The sequence below is a fragment of the Anguilla rostrata genome, chromosome 18, assembly GCF_018555375.3.
Source record: "Anguilla rostrata isolate EN2019 chromosome 18, ASM1855537v3, whole genome shotgun sequence".
NCBI lineage: Eukaryota > Metazoa > Chordata > Actinopteri > Anguilliformes > Anguillidae > Anguilla > Anguilla rostrata.
Genome location: NC_057950.1, coordinates 3,031,722 through 3,048,754, shown reverse-complemented (window position 1 = coordinate 3,048,754; position 17,033 = coordinate 3,031,722). Strand labels below are relative to the sequence as shown.

At 46.7% G+C, this 17,033-nt stretch overlaps 2 protein-coding genes across 7 annotated transcripts in view; both read left to right on the top strand.

Annotated features, from left to right (window-relative positions):
• The window catches only part of wdfy4 (WDFY family member 4), a 95,779-nt gene extending 93,623 nt beyond the window's left edge, over positions 1–2,156 (top strand). For all 6 annotated transcript variants that reach the window (XM_064318401.1, XM_064318400.1, XM_064318402.1 and 3 more), the window contains one exon: positions 2,145–2,156. The gene's annotated coding sequence lies outside the window, so the exon portion shown is untranslated. The remainder of the gene's footprint in view (positions 1–2,144) is intronic.
• LOC135245193 (WD repeat- and FYVE domain-containing protein 4-like) lies at positions 1,763–16,830 on the top strand. The gene is made up of 14 exons (XM_064318113.1): positions 1,763–1,995; positions 3,132–3,174; positions 3,602–3,721; positions 4,351–4,468; positions 5,695–5,804; positions 7,412–7,565; positions 7,990–8,081; positions 11,361–11,573; positions 12,165–12,294; positions 14,444–14,601; positions 14,827–14,985; positions 15,293–15,559; positions 15,877–15,958; positions 16,730–16,830. Exons 3-14 carry the CDS (start codon positions 3,611–3,613, stop codon positions 16,828–16,830), a joined length of 1,695 nt encoding a protein of 564 aa, XP_064174183.1. The 5' UTR covers positions 1,763–1,995; positions 3,132–3,174; positions 3,602–3,610.
• Positions 16,831–17,033: the final 203 nt, after the last annotated feature.

Genomic DNA, 17,033 nt, shown 5'->3' with positions numbered 1-17,033 from the left:
CATATAATGTGTTGAAAGTTTGTAATACCTGTGATCTGCACCTCAGTTTCTCCACAGAGGGGTTTATAAAGTGTGTTGAGTCTTGTTTCTCTTCCGTTTGTTATGCTGTTATATTATATGCTGTTGTGAGTTATTCATAACTTGATTTACGCAGTTGTTTTCAATAGCATGACAGACATGTTCAAAAACAGTTATCAAAAAATAACAGTTAATCTAAGGTAGCTAAACTAAGGTAAAACTCATTCGTAAGAATGTTGGATGTTCTTATTTCAAATAATACATTATTTTTTCTTAGAAATTAGTTGCCAGTTAAAGTGTTTGTGGATTAATCAGTTCAGCCCTAGTATTGATCATTGATCACAGATTGCTGGTTCCGCTGGTCATCGCTACTGAAGGACCTGTCCTCCTTGCACTGTACAGTATGTGAATGAGCCACAGGCAGCATCTGAAAGGCCCCTGTGACTTCTGACAGAGGAGTAACATAAGAACACAAAACACCAAGAGCGGGCCGTACAGTCCGTCTACAGCAGCTGTTTACCTTCACGCTAGAGCTGGGATCTCAAACTCAAATTCTGGAGGGCCACTGGGTCTGCTGTTTTTTAATGTTTTCCTGCATTTAAGTCTTTGATTGGCTAAAGACTCTGCACCCCTTGTTTCCGAAGGTCTAAATGGACAGATTCACAGCAACCAGCAGAGACTGCGTGGCCCTCCAGGTTTCAGAGTCTGAGACCTGCGCACTAGAGACTGCACTGAGTCTTGGGTCTCTGCCTTTGCAATATGACCCGGCAAGCCGTTCCACACATTGGCACCTCTCTACCCAGCCAACAACAACAACAACAAAAAAACATTCTCACAATGTTGCAGCCATTTAGTGGCAATGTTATAACATTAACAACAAAAAAAAAACATTCCAGCAACACTGTGAGAACATTTTGTGTTAGCTGGGTCTGTGTGAAGGAATATACCCCCTGATACTCATGTGGAATGAACCTCTTGATAATTTCCACCTGTGTCCCCCTGTTCTACTGATAGAGCTGAACCAGGAATGTCCAGTTCAGTCCAGTATTACATTACTCTCAGCGTGATTTAAACTAGAATGTTAATGGGTCCAAACAAGAAATAAGCAGCTGCATTCATTTACACGGAACAACTTGCTTCTAGTTTGATAAGCGGATATTGAACTCAGTTTTAATAACCCTAGCTAACGTGTGCCATGCAGTGAGATTGTTTGGCACAGAAGGCTTTACGGCATAAAATATAGGCTTTCTCCCATAACTCCTCGTCTGCCCAGAACTCACAGACAAATAAGTGTGTAGTGTAGTTAACGTCTCCAGAAATGGTCTCGCGTTTCATTACACCCTGCGGTATATTTTGCGCTGTACTTCCGGCTCAGGACAGGCCTTTTTGTTGTTGTTGTTGTTGTTGTATTGATACCTAGAGTAGCCGTGCGTTTGCGATTGATTTTTCTAAGGGGCATGATGTCTGTAGTTCTCTTACTACAGTTACACACATTGGACAGCTGAGCCCTGTTCTTTTTTTCTTCTCAGTAAGTTTTTATTGTTTTATTTTTCACCCCCTAGTTGTTATCTACTGCGTTAAGGTCAATCATAGGCTGACTGTGCACTGTCAGCTTTGAGGTGATTTATTTATTTACTTTCTAGTTTGACTGCTAACCTTACCTTGAGCGCTAGCTTATTAGCCATGATGCTGTTGAGATAAAATGTGATTTCAATTTGCTTAATCACTTTCACAGCCGCTTCCCTATAGCCGCGGTGCTGGAGTGCCGAAATGCGATTTCATTGCGTTTAATCGCTTTTTACAGCCGCTCTGTAATCACTAATGAACGCGAGCTCTCTAATGACCCGCTAAAGAAGCCGTGGCTACCCGCCAGCCGCGGAAGGGGGAACTTGATTTTTGGAGTTTGGAGAAGTGTTGTTATTTACGAAGTGCGGGGTGACGTGGGCCAGTGACGGTTGCAGGGAGAACGCCTGTGAGGTGTGTACCGTGCGTAGCCTTGCTCGCTCACCCGTGTTAGCCTTGGAGCGGTTAGCTCAAGGCGGCTCTCTCTAATTAAAGCTTAATGCACGCGGAGCGCGTGGCGGCGAACGCAATTCCACGAGAACCAAACGGCTGCCGGTGACGAGCTGAAAGGGAGACGTGCGTTTCAGCTGATTGATCTGCGCCTTTCCTCAACGTCGCGGAGTAAAAATCGGGCGGCTTTGATAAATGATGGATCAGCGACTGATATGGGGGACTTCTGTGTTTTTGCCCCCTCCCCTCTCCTCCCTCTATTTAAAAAAGGGAGCTTCGTTATAAGCACTTGAGGGCTTTTAGCTCCTCATTAATCATATCCAAGCACTTGAAGATGGGCATACTTTGACATACATTTGTCCTTTGGGATGGATTACACCCGATTGAGCAGCTTGGCGATGATTTCGATGCGAGTCGCTGTTTCCTGTGAAAGTGCCAATCCAGTACTATCAGCTGCAAACTTAATGTGTTTTTTTCAAGATCATGTTGACTCCAGAAGATATTGAATGACGCTTATTTTATGATATTTTTTCTTCCTGTGAATATTATTTTAGGTTTTTATCATTTATACATAGCTTTTTGGAATGTAGTAACAATGTAATTACTCTAAATGTAATTAAGAAAGGTGTTTCATCTTGTCTTTGTTTACATTACTGTGCAAATGTCCTGAAACATGGTTGTAAGTTAAAATGAACCTCAAAAAGAGCATCTTATTAAAGTATCCAAATTTATGCAGCCCCCCCGTACCACCAGAACCACTGAAATTCTTCTTTGTTAAATTAATGTTTTTTAAATAAACTTGTGGAATCATGTTTCACACTTATTCAAGTACCTTCCAATGGTACTGTAACCTATGATTGCTCTTATGTAAAGAATCATGTAGAAGACCACACTATACCAACAGTTTACCGCATGAATTCTTGCATTCCGTGACTAATGTTTAAAGTACTTTTGGGTCTAGAATCAGTTTCCAGCAGCTTTCAAGTACTTAGCTAAGGTGGATGAGTAACGGTGCTATGTATCTTAAGTTTTGGCTAGTGTAGAAATGTAAACTAAACCTGTGATTCTGCACCGTGCTTAAGTTTTGGTCTGTTTTTCAGGAAGACAGCAGGTGGAGAGAAGGCTGCTTTGCTTAAGTGGCAGGTAAGACATCATGTTTTAAATGTGAAACGCATGCTGTTGGAATGGTCATTAGTCATATGATGTGCCATTATGTTAATTCTCTGTAAACTGCAACTCCTTTGATCAATTTTTTGTAAAACTTTCTGGCCAATCACCAAGCTGCCTGGGAAGTATGATCATAGGTAGTTTACCTGAGATTCATTTCTTTAAAAAAATTTTAAAAACTGGAAAAGGTGTTATCAGTTTCGTTCATTTGACCACTTAGCCAAAATATAGTTTATGGCAGCTTCCATTGTACACTGGCTATCTAATATTTTGATCTTAATTGACCTGCCTGGTAAAACGAAGGTTAATTTAAAATATATATATCCTTAGTTTATTAGTCACAGAACACAGAGTTGAAATGCATGTTTTTGTGTATGACACTCTCTGCTTGTTCACTCTGCAGAAGGGGGAGATGAGTAACTTCGAGTACCTCATGCATTTGAACACCATGGCTGGCCGCACCTACAATGACCTAATGCAGTATCCCGTGTTCCCCTGGATCCTGGCTGACTACGACTCTGAGGTGAGGCAGCACCGACTCGCTCAAAGCGCTGGTTTTCAGGCCCGAAATGGGGTCGCCAGTTTTCGGCTTCAGTGCTGAACACCCCTGCTGCTATTAGCCGTTAGCTGTTAGCTGCCCTACACTTACAAAGCTCTTTGAAGTCTATGACCTTATGACATTTCCTTGATTTAGGTGGTTAGGTGGTGTAGTTGGGTAGCAGGGTCCTGGGTTTGAATTCTGGCTGGGGCCTTCCCGGATGGAGATGCATGTTCTCCCCATGTCTGTGTGGGTTTCCTCCAGGTACTCCGGCTTCCTCCCGCAGTCCAAAGACATGCAGGTCAGGTTAATTGGAGAGTCTAAATTGCCCCTCAGTGTGAGTGAATGGCGTGTGCGCCCTGCGATGGACTGGCAAACCTGTCCAGGGTGTATTCCTGCCTCTCACCCAATGCATGATGGGATAGGCTGCAGCCCCCCCTTACCATCTGAACAGGAAGAAGCTAGATAATGGATGGATGGATGGATGTGTGCATGGGTGCATAGTCTTTGAGGGCTTCCAGCCAGCCTTCCTGTTAGGTGGCTTCCTGTGTCATCACCCAGCTGTTTGTGCTGATGTACGTGATCCACTGATTGTTTGCGCCCCCTGTCCCCAGACGCTCGATCTCTCCAGTCCTGCAACATTCCGAGACTTGTCCAAACCTATGGGTGCCCAGACGGACAAAAGGAGGGAGAAATTCATTGAGAGATACAACGAAGTGGAGGGCAATGACGGTGAGATGATGATGGCTCATTAAAACACACACTGTACCTGCTCAGGGGTGAAAGAGTAATACTCACTGTGCCCTTGTGAAAACTTTATTTTGTTAGCAGTAAACATTCACACACACACACACAACAAAACGCTAAGGTTTGTACATCTTGGATGGCCACAATGTCTGCAGGTTTTCTCCCATCATAATGTGTTGACTCTTTAGCCAATCAGTGACTGAAATGATCACTTACGTGCTGAAAAACTCCTAAAGCCAGCAGACACTGCTGCCCTCCTGGACTGGAGTCTAACGCCCCTGGGCTGAGCGATTATTAAATAACCGTTATTGGCTTGTTGGGTTGTCAATCAGCCGAATAGATTTTTGCTTTATTGTGTGCAGTCGCGCATGGATAATCTCATATCTTGTGCCTGGGAGTCTGCATCAGGGAAATCCCTGGGAAATCTTTAATTTCTGACCTGCTTGACTCAAACCCAAGTGATTTGTTTAAAAATAAATAAATAAATAAAAATACAAACAAAAAACATTTTCTTTTCTTTTAGGAACTTTGTTGCTTACATACTCTCTGGGTACTGTGTGTGAATGTAACCGCATACCCAGAGCTACTTTTCTATAGGGTTGACGCTTGAGAGCAGTTATGTTTGAATTTAGGCACGTTAAGCATATTAAGCACTTATCCTGAGCAACTTACATAAAGGCATTCAAGGTGGTTTAGGCAACAAACCACTGAGGCCAAGTCACTAGGGCCACAAGATAGTAAATGCAGAACTTACTTAGATGCAGTAAATGCATTAACCTACAACATAAAGTTAAGTGCCATCGAATAGCCATGGAAGAGGAGGGGAGAATGTGGATGTTTCAAGGGGCAGATGGGCTTCAGGGTGTAGTTTCAGATGTTGTATAGCTGGGACTATGAAAGCTGGGATTTGATGACTGGTTTGATTTCATGTAAAGGTCAAAAGTGAAAGGCAGAGTGGATTGTGTTATTACAATATTATTTCCCTTAGATCTATATATTTATAAAAAATCTTTACTAATGTGGCTCAGAAATGTCTTTACTGATGTGGCTCAAAAAGGTCTTTTCTATATCTCCAATAAGTCTCTAATTTAATGGGTGATTGTGCCATGACGACAGCTTCAGGCCCATGAGCTTAGGATAGCTTCCCTTTCTGTGGAAATGAAAGTGGGTTTGACTGATGTTCCTCCCGGTGCATTGTGGGCCTGTTTCAGGAGACCTGTCTGTGCAGTGTCACTACTGCACACACTACTCCTCCGCCATCATCGTGGCCTCGCTGCTGGTGAGGATGGAGCCCTTCTCCCACACCTTCCTGGCTCTACAGGTGAGTCTGAGGGGAGAATGCTTCAACTGAGTCTGTGGGCCTCAGGTGAGTCTGGGCCTCTCCAGGTGAAGTTTGGGGCTCTGCAGGTGAGTCTGCGGCTCACTCACTGGTTTGGTCCACTAATAGCAGGATTCTCGCTGTGAGCAGCAAAGTCTTTTGATTGGTCCATTTGAGCCAACAGTTGGCCAAACAGAGATGCTCCAGTCGTTGTGACCTTCATAGAGCCTCACTCTCCCCTGGCTAATGGAAAACGCTCCTCATTTTTGTGTCACACAAAACGTCTTCCTGTTTGTAGGAAGCCAGGCAAACGGACCTAGGGGGCTGAACATTTATTGTGCGCAGAACAGGACAGGATACTTTGAGGAGAACCGGCTGTTGAGCCCGTCAAATGCTTTGCATTTACACCCGAGTCTGGCTGTGGCTGTGTGGCGCTGGCCGAGGGGCCAGGGAATCTTGGGATGTCACCGTCCACACGCAAATGCCGCGCGTACGTTAGCCTTGTAAATTAAACGGCTGCCATTTTGTTGTGGTTTCCTCCCGATTCGTTCTGAACTTCTTTCCGTTTTCGCAGAAATGAAAACACAATTTCAATATATATGCAAATAAATGCATTAGTGTCAAAAGCACACAAAAATCAGCTCTTCGTCCTTTAAAAGCTCGGCGTTTGTACTACCGCCATCCAATTGATTAAAATAAAACGTCATGCATATTTAATAGTAAGCATAAAACAATAAAGCTGTTAGGTGGGCCAGCATGTGTTGGGCTACAGCAGAGTATCGTTCTTCTGTGCTGTAATATCTATAACCTGATTTGTGCATCTAACAACATTTACCATGTATATATTATTTTCATTCAATATAGATAATCTTTTTACCACAAATTACGCCATTCTCAGGAGCTTTCTATCAGGACTTATAAAAATCCACAAAAAAAAAGAAAGGAAGAAAAAATGAAAAGCTTCAGTCAGCCGCGGGCGAATCCACCCGACTGTAATTTAACATGCCTCACGGTTGTGTATCTTGCCCTAATTTACTGCCGTCTCTGTTTGGAAGAGAGCTATCACTTGTGCGAATCACTTCTGCGGGACGGTGCGAATCGTCTTCCCGAACATCCATAACGGGAGATTTTCATTATTGTTATTGCTTTATTATGTTTTGTTTTTTTCCCCTCATTCATAATGTGCTCTTCATTGTCACTCTCTCTTTCTCTTTCTCTCTCTCTCTCTATTTGTGTAAATTATGTATTTTTGGGACTGACTTGGCACAGATCCCAGAGCAGGGGTGTCCAGTCTCATGTGAAAAGGGCCGGGTGTGTGTGCAGGACTGGACTGAACGTGTTTAGTCAATTAGCTGAATTGGGTGGTTTAGTGCTGGCTTAAAGCAAACCCCTGGACCCACGTTGGCACTTCATGGATAAGACTGCACACCCCTGGGCTAGGAGGACAGTCAAATACAGCAACCGTAACTTATTTCCCTTTGACTCGCAGTGAAATGCATGTGGCCGCTTAATTTTGGCAATTTGCTGAACTCTGCAAACTCTTGTTTATGAATTTTAAATAATGAGCGTTCTGGAGAGAGCGCGATCTGATTGGTGGGTTTTGTCGGCAGGGCGGGTCATACGACGTGGCTGATAGGATGTTCTACTCGGTGAAGAAGGAGTGGGAGTCGGCCTCCAGGGACAACATGAGCGACGTCCGGGAGCTCATTCCCGAGTTCTACTACCTGCCCGACTTCCTGGTCAACTCCAACAACATTGAGCTGGGTAGGCCCATCCACACTGCCTTCTTGGAGCATGTCTCCTTGAGCATAGGGGTTCGTATGAACGAACTCCACACAAGCTGTTCCACACATTGGCAATTTCCTATGAAAAAAAAAACACAAAAAAACTTCCTGATGTCAGTATGGAAGGTATTTTGACTAATTTTCTGCCGGTACCCAGTTGTTCTGCTGCATACAGAAGTGACTAACACCCTTTCGCTCACTGCTTTTGGGTGCTTTGAGTAAACTCTGGAATGGCTCGAACCGCTGGGCATCGGGAGTTGCCATGTAAAAAAAATAAATAAATAAAATAAATAAAAAAGTTGCTGTGTAAATAGCTCTGGGTAAGAGCGTCTGCTAAAATGCCTGTAATGTAATGGTGTTTCTGTTCCTGGTGCATTGTTGATGCCCTGTGTGTGTCGATGTAGGTTGCTTGCAAGATGGCACCCACCTCGGAGACGTCTCTCTGCCCCCATGGGCGAAGGGGGACCCCCAGGAGTTCATCCGGGTTCACCGGGAGGTCAGTGACTGTGATTGGCTGTTGTCTTTAATGAGAAGGTTCTCCTGTACGTCAGTGCAGTAGGCCCTAGTTACTCATATCTGGCCCCGGAGGCCAGTGTTACTGCTGGTTTTATTTCTGCTTGATAGTTCAGTGATTGATTAACGCTACCACAACCGGCCAGAGATTTCAGACTCCTGGTGTCATGCAGAGCTCAATCAGTCCCTGATTGGAGGGGAAGAGTGAAAACTAGAGCTGCAATTGGCCAAGAGGGCCGGATTTAAGGGTCATTGCAATACACCCTTCTCCAGTCCAGTCCAACAGCTTAAACTCAAATAACTGCAAGCAGCCAGCTTCCTGCACTGCCAGTAGCAATAATGGATATCCACAAATAGAAGCTTCTTAAATTTATGACCAAAATATGTACGTCTGGCAAGAGGAAACTTGTATTTAAAAGCGATTGACCCTTACCCTAGCCAGACAGTGGGGGACATTGTTTCTTATGGTCAGTGTGCCCACCCTCCCCATTTTTAATGATGTCATCAGAGGGAATTTATCAGTTCATCTGAAATTTTCGTCTTTTACTGTATGCCAGTGTGTGTCTGTTGAGTTCAAAAAAGAAGGGAAGGGGGAAATGAATGCAGTAAATTAATGAATGACATTGTGATCTCTTTTGCTAACATCTACCAATCAGCCGCTGCGAAACCAACGCGATAAAATGAGTCTGTTTACACTGTAAAAATTGAAGTGACAGAACGCGCAGACTAAGGAGCTCGGGGAAATGATTTCAGTCGCTCTCAGGCACGGAAATTTTTACAGCAAATCGTCCCGTTTATGCGTGCGTTATAGTTCACGTTTATGTTTCTGGCTCGCGCTCGCGAGCCAATCCCTGGGTGGAACCGCGGGAGGAAAGTTGTGAAACTCCGCCGTCGGGAGGTTTGGACAGAATCCCTTTCTTCTGCCCCCCCCTTTTGTATTTCGGAGATAATAAGAGCTCGTTGTGCTCATCAAGGAGGCCCATTACTCGGGTGTAGCGCCGCCGCCGTCGTCGCCGTGGCGATAACGGGCCGATTCAGTGAGAGAGCGCGCGCGGTATCTGCAGTCTGCGCTAACTCCATCACCGCGGCGCGGCGCGGCGCTCATTGGAATGAATGCATCCTTTCTGAGCGCCGTTAGCCTGGAGGGCCGCAGGCCAGTCACAAGGCCTTTCATCGGCACACAGTCCTGCCCGGCACTGTCACTTCCCTTCCCGACAGGCGGCGGCTGGCGGCCATTTTGTATGGCGACGGCCTTTCATATGCAAATAGACTATGGAGATTGCATGGGGGGGCAGAGGGTTTGCACAGAGGGCTGTTGTACCGGGGTCCGGGGGGGGACACGTCGCCCTTTCTCGGGGAATTAAAGAAGTAACATACGTTCCAAACGGCAGATGTGTGGGCTCAGAAAGCTTCACTGCACGTGAGAGGAGGACTGTCTGTCTTTCACCAGCCTGGCCTTACTGTGGCTATTACTTAATATGCTATTTAATAATATTAACAATGGCAATCATCATCTTCTTCATTGTCATCATTCACCATCATCATCACACATTGTATTTATGTAGTGCTTTCCACATATACACAAATTCTGTATAGACTATTGTGTATTACAGATTTAATAACAACAACCGTAATACCATTAATAACATTACCATTATTATTATTTCGAGTGCAGGTGTGAGTGAGTCCAGTGTGGGTGGAGCCCTGTGTGTGTGAGATTGGCAGTGTGCTCCACAGTCAGGGGGGGCCCAGCATCACCCCCAGTATGGCCGTGCTGGAGTCGGGGTACCCCCCCCCCCCCCCCGTTCCCTTACCCCCCTGTCATGCGCTCTTGAGTGCTTAATGACCCTGGTTATCTACTGTTTCTACCGAATAGGATCGTATCCACACCATTTCTGCGGGTGATTTTACTTCGTCTGTTATGTGGGGGGGGGGGTAAACCTGCCCCTGGGATTTCTGAGCTCCAGTTAAACACCAACAAAGCGCATAATCATAAAGGTAAAGAATGGAAACGAACTGCATCCGCTCGGAGGTAACCGGCTCCCCCTCCATGCTGGCTGAGGCTGAGTTCATTCACCCTTGAATGTTTTTCGGGGCTCGGTGGTACAGAATCTCACCCCCCTGTCTGTATGACATGTATAGAGCAGGGATGTGATTTTGTGTTTTTGTCATTGCGTTTGTTTTGTGAGGAAATCCATATTTTCAGGGTTCTGAGCCAGAGGACTTGGATACGTCATAACAAGCACAAACATAGAGAGCTTTTCCTCAATTAAGCTGAATACATCTCAGAATTGACGTGTTTTAAAATGTGTTCATTTGGAGTGTAAACAAATTCACTTATTATTAGGCAAACTAATGAACTTTATGTTGTGCTAAGTGGGGGAAAAAAACAATCAACTAAAGATGAATAAAAAAATTAGTAATCTTAGGTAAACATTGATCACATTTTAAATGTGTAATGTAGTCCCTGTTAGCTGTAGGAAAGGAAGTGACATTATTTCATAGCTACCGTTAGCCGGCTAAATTAAAATAACGATGGGCAAACTTCCAACAACACAACAAGATTGGCGGCATGTAATTTTAAGGAAACGACTCTCGGCTTCAAGTCAACAGCACTTGAGTGCATCGATGAGAAAAACACCAATTCAGCTGCAGTCTGTATTGCGTCAGATCTCCTGCCATTAACATGGTGAATGCCCGGGGATTCGAAGCAGTCTTGCAGCTCGTACTGGATTCCAGGGAATATTGTTTTTAAATTTCCTGAACTGAATCTGCTAATATATACAAATTGACCAACTTGCTTTTTGATCAGTTAGCTGCCCTAGTGTTTATGGGCAACTTCTTGGGTGGCATGGTGGCATAGTGGTTAGCACTGTTGCCTCACAAGAAGGGGGCTCCGGGTTTCAATCCTGGCTGCCTGGATCTGGCTGGCTTGTGTGGAATTTGCATGTTTTCCAGTGTCCGTGTGGGTTTCCTCCGGGTACTCCGATTTTCTCTCGCGGTCCAAAGACAGGCAGGCTCCAGGGCTCACTTGTCGATCTTCATGTGACTACCCTGGTTAAATAAATGACCTTTCCGCAGGCTGAGTGAGGTGGCTGAGAAACGGTGAGCGTTTGCTCAGGTCTTCCGCGGGATGAGTGAGGTGGCTGAGAAACGGTGAGCGTTTGCTCAGGTCTTCCGCGGGCTGACCTGAGGTGGCTGAGAAACGGTGAGCGTTTGCTCAGGTCTTCCGCGGGCTGACCTGAGGTGGCTGTCGTTCCAGGCCCTGGAGAGCGACTACGTCAGCTCGCAGCTCCACCTGTGGATCGACCTGATCTTCGGCTGCAAGCAGCGGGGCCAGGCGGCGGTGGACGCGGTCAACACCTTCCACCCCTACTTCTACGCCGAGACGCTGGACGCGGACAGCCTGAAAGACCCGCTCAAGAAGAGCACCATTCTGGGCTTCGTCAGTAACTTTGGCCAGATCCCCAGACAGGTACCCAAGCGCTGTAGCTCACATTCAGAAGATCCACACACATCCATACTCCACACATACATCCATACATCCATACTCTGCGCATTATCTAGATCCCCAGACAGGTACCCAAGCGCTGTGGCTCACATTCAGAACATCCACACACATCCATACTCCACACAAACATCCATACATCCATACTCCGCACATACATCCATACATCCATACTCTGCACTTGATGTAGTGTAATTCATTTTTCAGTTCTTCCACTCTTGCATTTGGATTTTCTCCTTGGTGGTGGTGAGGGGTTTGAACGGCAGCTTGTATTTGTGATCTTGTCTGTATTCACCTTTAATCGTTTAATGCGACACTGTAAGCTGCCATATTCCAGTAACGAGTATAGCCATACGATAATAATGAAATTATGATGAATTTAGAATTTTGAATAATTAATTTTTTTTTTCTGATATGAATTTGTTATTTTGTATTTACGCATTTCTGTGTTTTATACGTTATCATTGTTAGGTAAATGATTGTATTTTGTTGCTGGTGAGTATATTTTTGTGTGCGTGGTGACGGTAGCTGATCTCTGATTGGCTGATTTCTCGGCAGCTCTTCTCGAAGCCCCACCCGGCGCGGAGCGGCCACAAACCCTCGCTGAGGGACCAGTCCGGGCCCAGCCACGCCCCGCCGTTCTTCCACAGGCTCCACAGGCTGAAGCCGTCCGTCCAGCCCATCAAAGGTGCGGAGATCTGGTCTCTGCTCATTGGTCAGAAACGCAGGCCCTCGGTGTGTCAGTCAGAGGCAGTGTCCTTGGGATGTGCACACACACACTCACGTACACGTTTACACACACAGATTTACACACACGCGTACACACACAACCATGCACACACACACACACGTACACGTTTACACACACAGATATACACACACGCGTACACACACAACCATGCACACACACACGTACACGTTTACACACACAGATATACACACACGCGTACACACACAACCATGCACACACACACACACGCACACGTTTACACACATAGATATACACACACACGTACACACACAAGCATGCACACACACACGTACACGTTTACACACACAGATATACACACACGCGTACACACACAACCATGCACACACACACACACGCACACGTTTACACACATAGATATACACACACACGTACACACACAAGCATGCACACACACACACGCACACGTTTACACACATAGATATACACACACACGTACACACACAAGCATGCACACACACACACACGCACACGTTTACACACATAGATATACACACACACGTACACACACAAGCATGCACACACACACACACACACGTACACGTTTACACACACAGATATACACACACACGTACACACACAAGCATGCACACACACACACACGTACACACACACACACACACACACACACACACTCACAAACGCGTACACACACAAGTACACACACACACACACACACACTCAGAAACACACACACACGCACATTTTGAGGGTTGCTAGCTGGAGATAATTTTCAGCGGCCAAGCCAAGCTCCAGCACCCTTATGAAAATGAGCATTCACTGATGGATCAGGTGAAGTCACATCCCTGAGGTGGCGTGTGCGTCCACATCCTCCGCCTCCGACCCCCTGCGCCCGTCGCCGAAATGGGGACCTTGCTTCATCACTTTTTGTCTCCTTTTTTATTATTATTATTATTACTACTATTATTATTATTATATTTTTTTTTATCTTATTCTTCAATTACTGTGTGTAGGACGGGGCCGGGTCCGTGGGGAGCAATAGAAAGGCCGGGGAAGATGCTGGCTAGACTCTTCACCGGATCATTTCCCCCAAGCCGGGAGCGGAGAAGCCTCGGCCTGTTTGTTAGGCCGTACCTGATGATGCCTCAAGTGAGGCTTATTTAATAATCTGAATATCCCAAAAGGGTCTCGCAGGAAAACGAGATGAATTTCCTCCTCCGCCATCATCGCCCGCTCCTTGCATATTGCATTTCGGGCTTTGTCATTTGATCAATAAATAAATAAAGATAAATTGGAGCGCGGATATTATGGTTAATGCAGAAAACGTCTCTCGGAGAATAGTTCTGGGGGACTGTGGTGGTAAACACTTTAGTGAGGGGAGAAATGATCTCTCTCTCTCTCTCTCTCTCTCTCTCTCTCTCTCTGTGCATCTGCATGGCTCTGCCAATTACAGCTACGCTACGCTACACGTGCGTTCGCTGGCTTCACTGCATTTTTCATGAGGCTCAAAGCGCTGTCGTTTGATTTACAGGGCAAACTCCGATTCGGACTGAGTGCCGTAAGCGTAGCGTAATGGATGCCGGGGACTGCGCTGTGAGCAATCTGTGGTGTTTTACTTCGCAGTTGTCTGTTCATTTGTGCATTGGTTTGGGTTGTGAAATTAAACTGATGCTTTGTTGAAATGGTCAGTAAATAGTTCCATTTCTGTAGGACCGCCCTAGTGCGTCTTGGTTGGTGTGTTTTTTTTTAGTCGTGAATTTTCTGGGTTTGAATGGGCGTTGACAGAACTTTTAAACTTCAGTTCTCTGCTCACTGGGTTTGTTTTGGTTGAAATGAGATTGGGTGTATTAACGTTCTCTGGGTTGTTTTGGTGGAAAAGAGATTGGGCGTTCTAAAGCTCTCTGGGTTGTTTGGGTGTTTTAAAGCTCTCTGGGTTGTTTGTGTTGAAATGAGATTTGGTATTTTAAAGCTCTCTGGGTTGTTCGTGTTGAAATGAGATTTGGTATTTTAAAGCTCTCTGGGTTGTTTGGGTGTTTTAAAGCTCTCTGGGTTGTTTTGGGGGGAAATGAGATTGGGTGTTCTAACGTTCTCTGCTGTCTGTTCTCAGAGCTCATCCGGGGCCCTGTAGGTCACATGGTCTGCGGAGAGAAGGATATTCTGGTCGTGGAGAAGAACAAGCTCCTCATTCCTCCCCTCTGGAACACGTTCTTCTCCTGGGGTTTCCATGACAACACCTGTGCCTACGGAAACTACTCCACAGAAAGGGTTTGTTCAGCTGCTGCACTTTTTCTTTAGTCAGCTAGGGGTCGCTAGTGCCCAGCCTACTATTCTGGAGTTTGAGGCCCCTGCCGTCAAAGGAAGTGACAGGGAAATGGTACAAGGAAGACACGATCAGTCGATGAGTTGATGATCTGGTTTTACCAGGTGTTGATGATCTGGTGTGTGCATAGAGCGTCTGTGCTGAGGCCTGTCTGGTTGTCCCCGTGGCAGAACTTTGCGGTGTGCGAGAGCCCTTCGGACTGGGGGGAGAGCCTGTGTGCCGCCTGCCCCAACCCGAGCACGGTCATCACGGGGGGGGCCAGCTCCGTGCTGTGCGTCTGGGACGTCTCCCTGGGCAAAGACAAGCTGCAGCACATGAGGCTCAGACAGGTGGGGGACGCTGCTTGTGTGTAAAGATTTAAAGTGTCGAAAAATGCAGTAGAATTCCGGAAAAGAACCAGCTCTGTAAATTGATTGTATGTAAAAAATGTATCTGTGGAAGTTGCCATTGACAACACCATCTGCTAAAATGCTTAAAGAAATCCTTGGGGCTGATCTCAGATCAGTCATTAGTGGGATTAGTGCTTCATATCATATGCTCATAACTCCTGGATCAGGACTGAGTAAGTTTATGCTGATCTGAGATCAGCAGAGACGGAGGGACGGGGACTGAGGGCTGTGGCCTGTCCCACCCCAGGTGCTGTACGGACACACGGACGCAGTGACGTGCGTGGAGGCTTCGCAGGCCTACGGCGTGATCGTCAGCGGCTCTGGCGACCGGACCTGCATCCTGTGGGACCTGCAGGAACTCAGCTACATCACCCAGCTCCCAGGGCATGCTGGGAGCATCACCGCGCTGGCTATCAATGACCTGACTGTAAGCCCCTCCCCTCTTATGCTAGCCACACCCTCTGTCATTAGCCACACCCACACCAGCACCGTGCCGGCTCTCAACGACCTGACTGTAAGCCCCTCCCCCTGATTCTAGCCACGCCTTCTGTTAGCAGCCACACCAGCACTGCGCTGACTGTCGACGACCTGACCGTGAGCCCCCCCCCCCCCTAATGTTAGCCACACCCACACCAACACCACGCTGGCCCTCAACGGCCTGACCGTAAGCCCCTCCCCTCTTACGTCAGCCCCTCTCCCTACACACTAAGGCTGTGTTCCTGTGTTGAGCTCTTGTAAAAGCCTGTGTTCCTGTGTTCGTGGTTAGCTCGATGTCGGGACGTAAGACCCGTGTTCCTGTGGAGCTCTTGTAAGGGAGCGTCCTGTGTTCAGGTGAGATGCGTCTGTCGAGAACACCTGTCTGTGGACCTGAGGGTCCCCCTGTCCTGCTCACCGTCCAATGGCGAGTGGACCCGTAAAGCATCGTCCGCTGCTTCACCCAACGGGTCGCAGGTGAGGCCCCGCTACACCACGGCACGGCTCCCATGACTCGTCCCGGTCATCCCGGCACACTGAGTTTTAAGCTTCGTGAATGTCCTTCGAGCCACTGGGTCTCTGTTTTTGAAGATTTTTAATGTCTGCCTGTTCCAGCAAGAGTGCATGAAGGTATCGATGTGTGTGCTTAAGACACAGCCGTGTGCTTTGCTGATATTGATGAATCGGTATTGATTAATCAGGAAACATCTAGAAAAATGATATCCTGACTTATCCCCCTTTCACCCCGAATTTGGGTTTGCATTCACAGATAGTTGGGGGGTGGGGGGGCATTATGTGTGTTTTTTCTAAGGAAAAACCACTGATATGCAAGCACTACAAGTTTCACAGTTGGGTGTAGCACAGCGAGCGTAGCAAATGCTTACATAAACATTTTGAGAAAAGTTTTTTGTGTATCTCCCAATCAATGAGATATGAGATGGAAGATTTTGGGCAGAAGAAACGTGGGCTTTTTTCAAATTAAAACAACATTGCTGGGTCAAGTTTTCAGACGTCAAACGCATTCATAATACCGTGCGGCGTTCATTTTCACGAGACGGGTTATTAGATTTTTTAAAAGAACGGTTTCTATATTAAGCATCAGACGGATACCTGGCCCCCCGCCCCCGTCTCCAGGAGAGGTGATGTGTGCGATTAGGTGCTAAATTACGCCTGATGTTGTGTTCGCTGTCCCCTTGGTGCTCCTGTGCAGATCTGGAGGACGGAGTACACGAGCGCACGATTGCCTCCGGATCGGGGGGGGCCCCCGACTCCAGGGCCCCCTCAGCCTGCAGCTCCGGAGACAGCCGGTAACACTAATAACACTCCCCGCGTTCCGCGCGGCCTGGGACCCTAGTTAAAACTCACTCCCCACCCCCCCAAACCCCCCCACCCCCCCACCCCGCCACCCCCTACATTACGGCCTGTTCCGAGGGCCATGTCACCTTCTCTGCAGGAGCCGCGAGCAGAACCAGAGTGATCAGACTCCAGCTCGTTTAAAAAAAAAAATGCCTGAA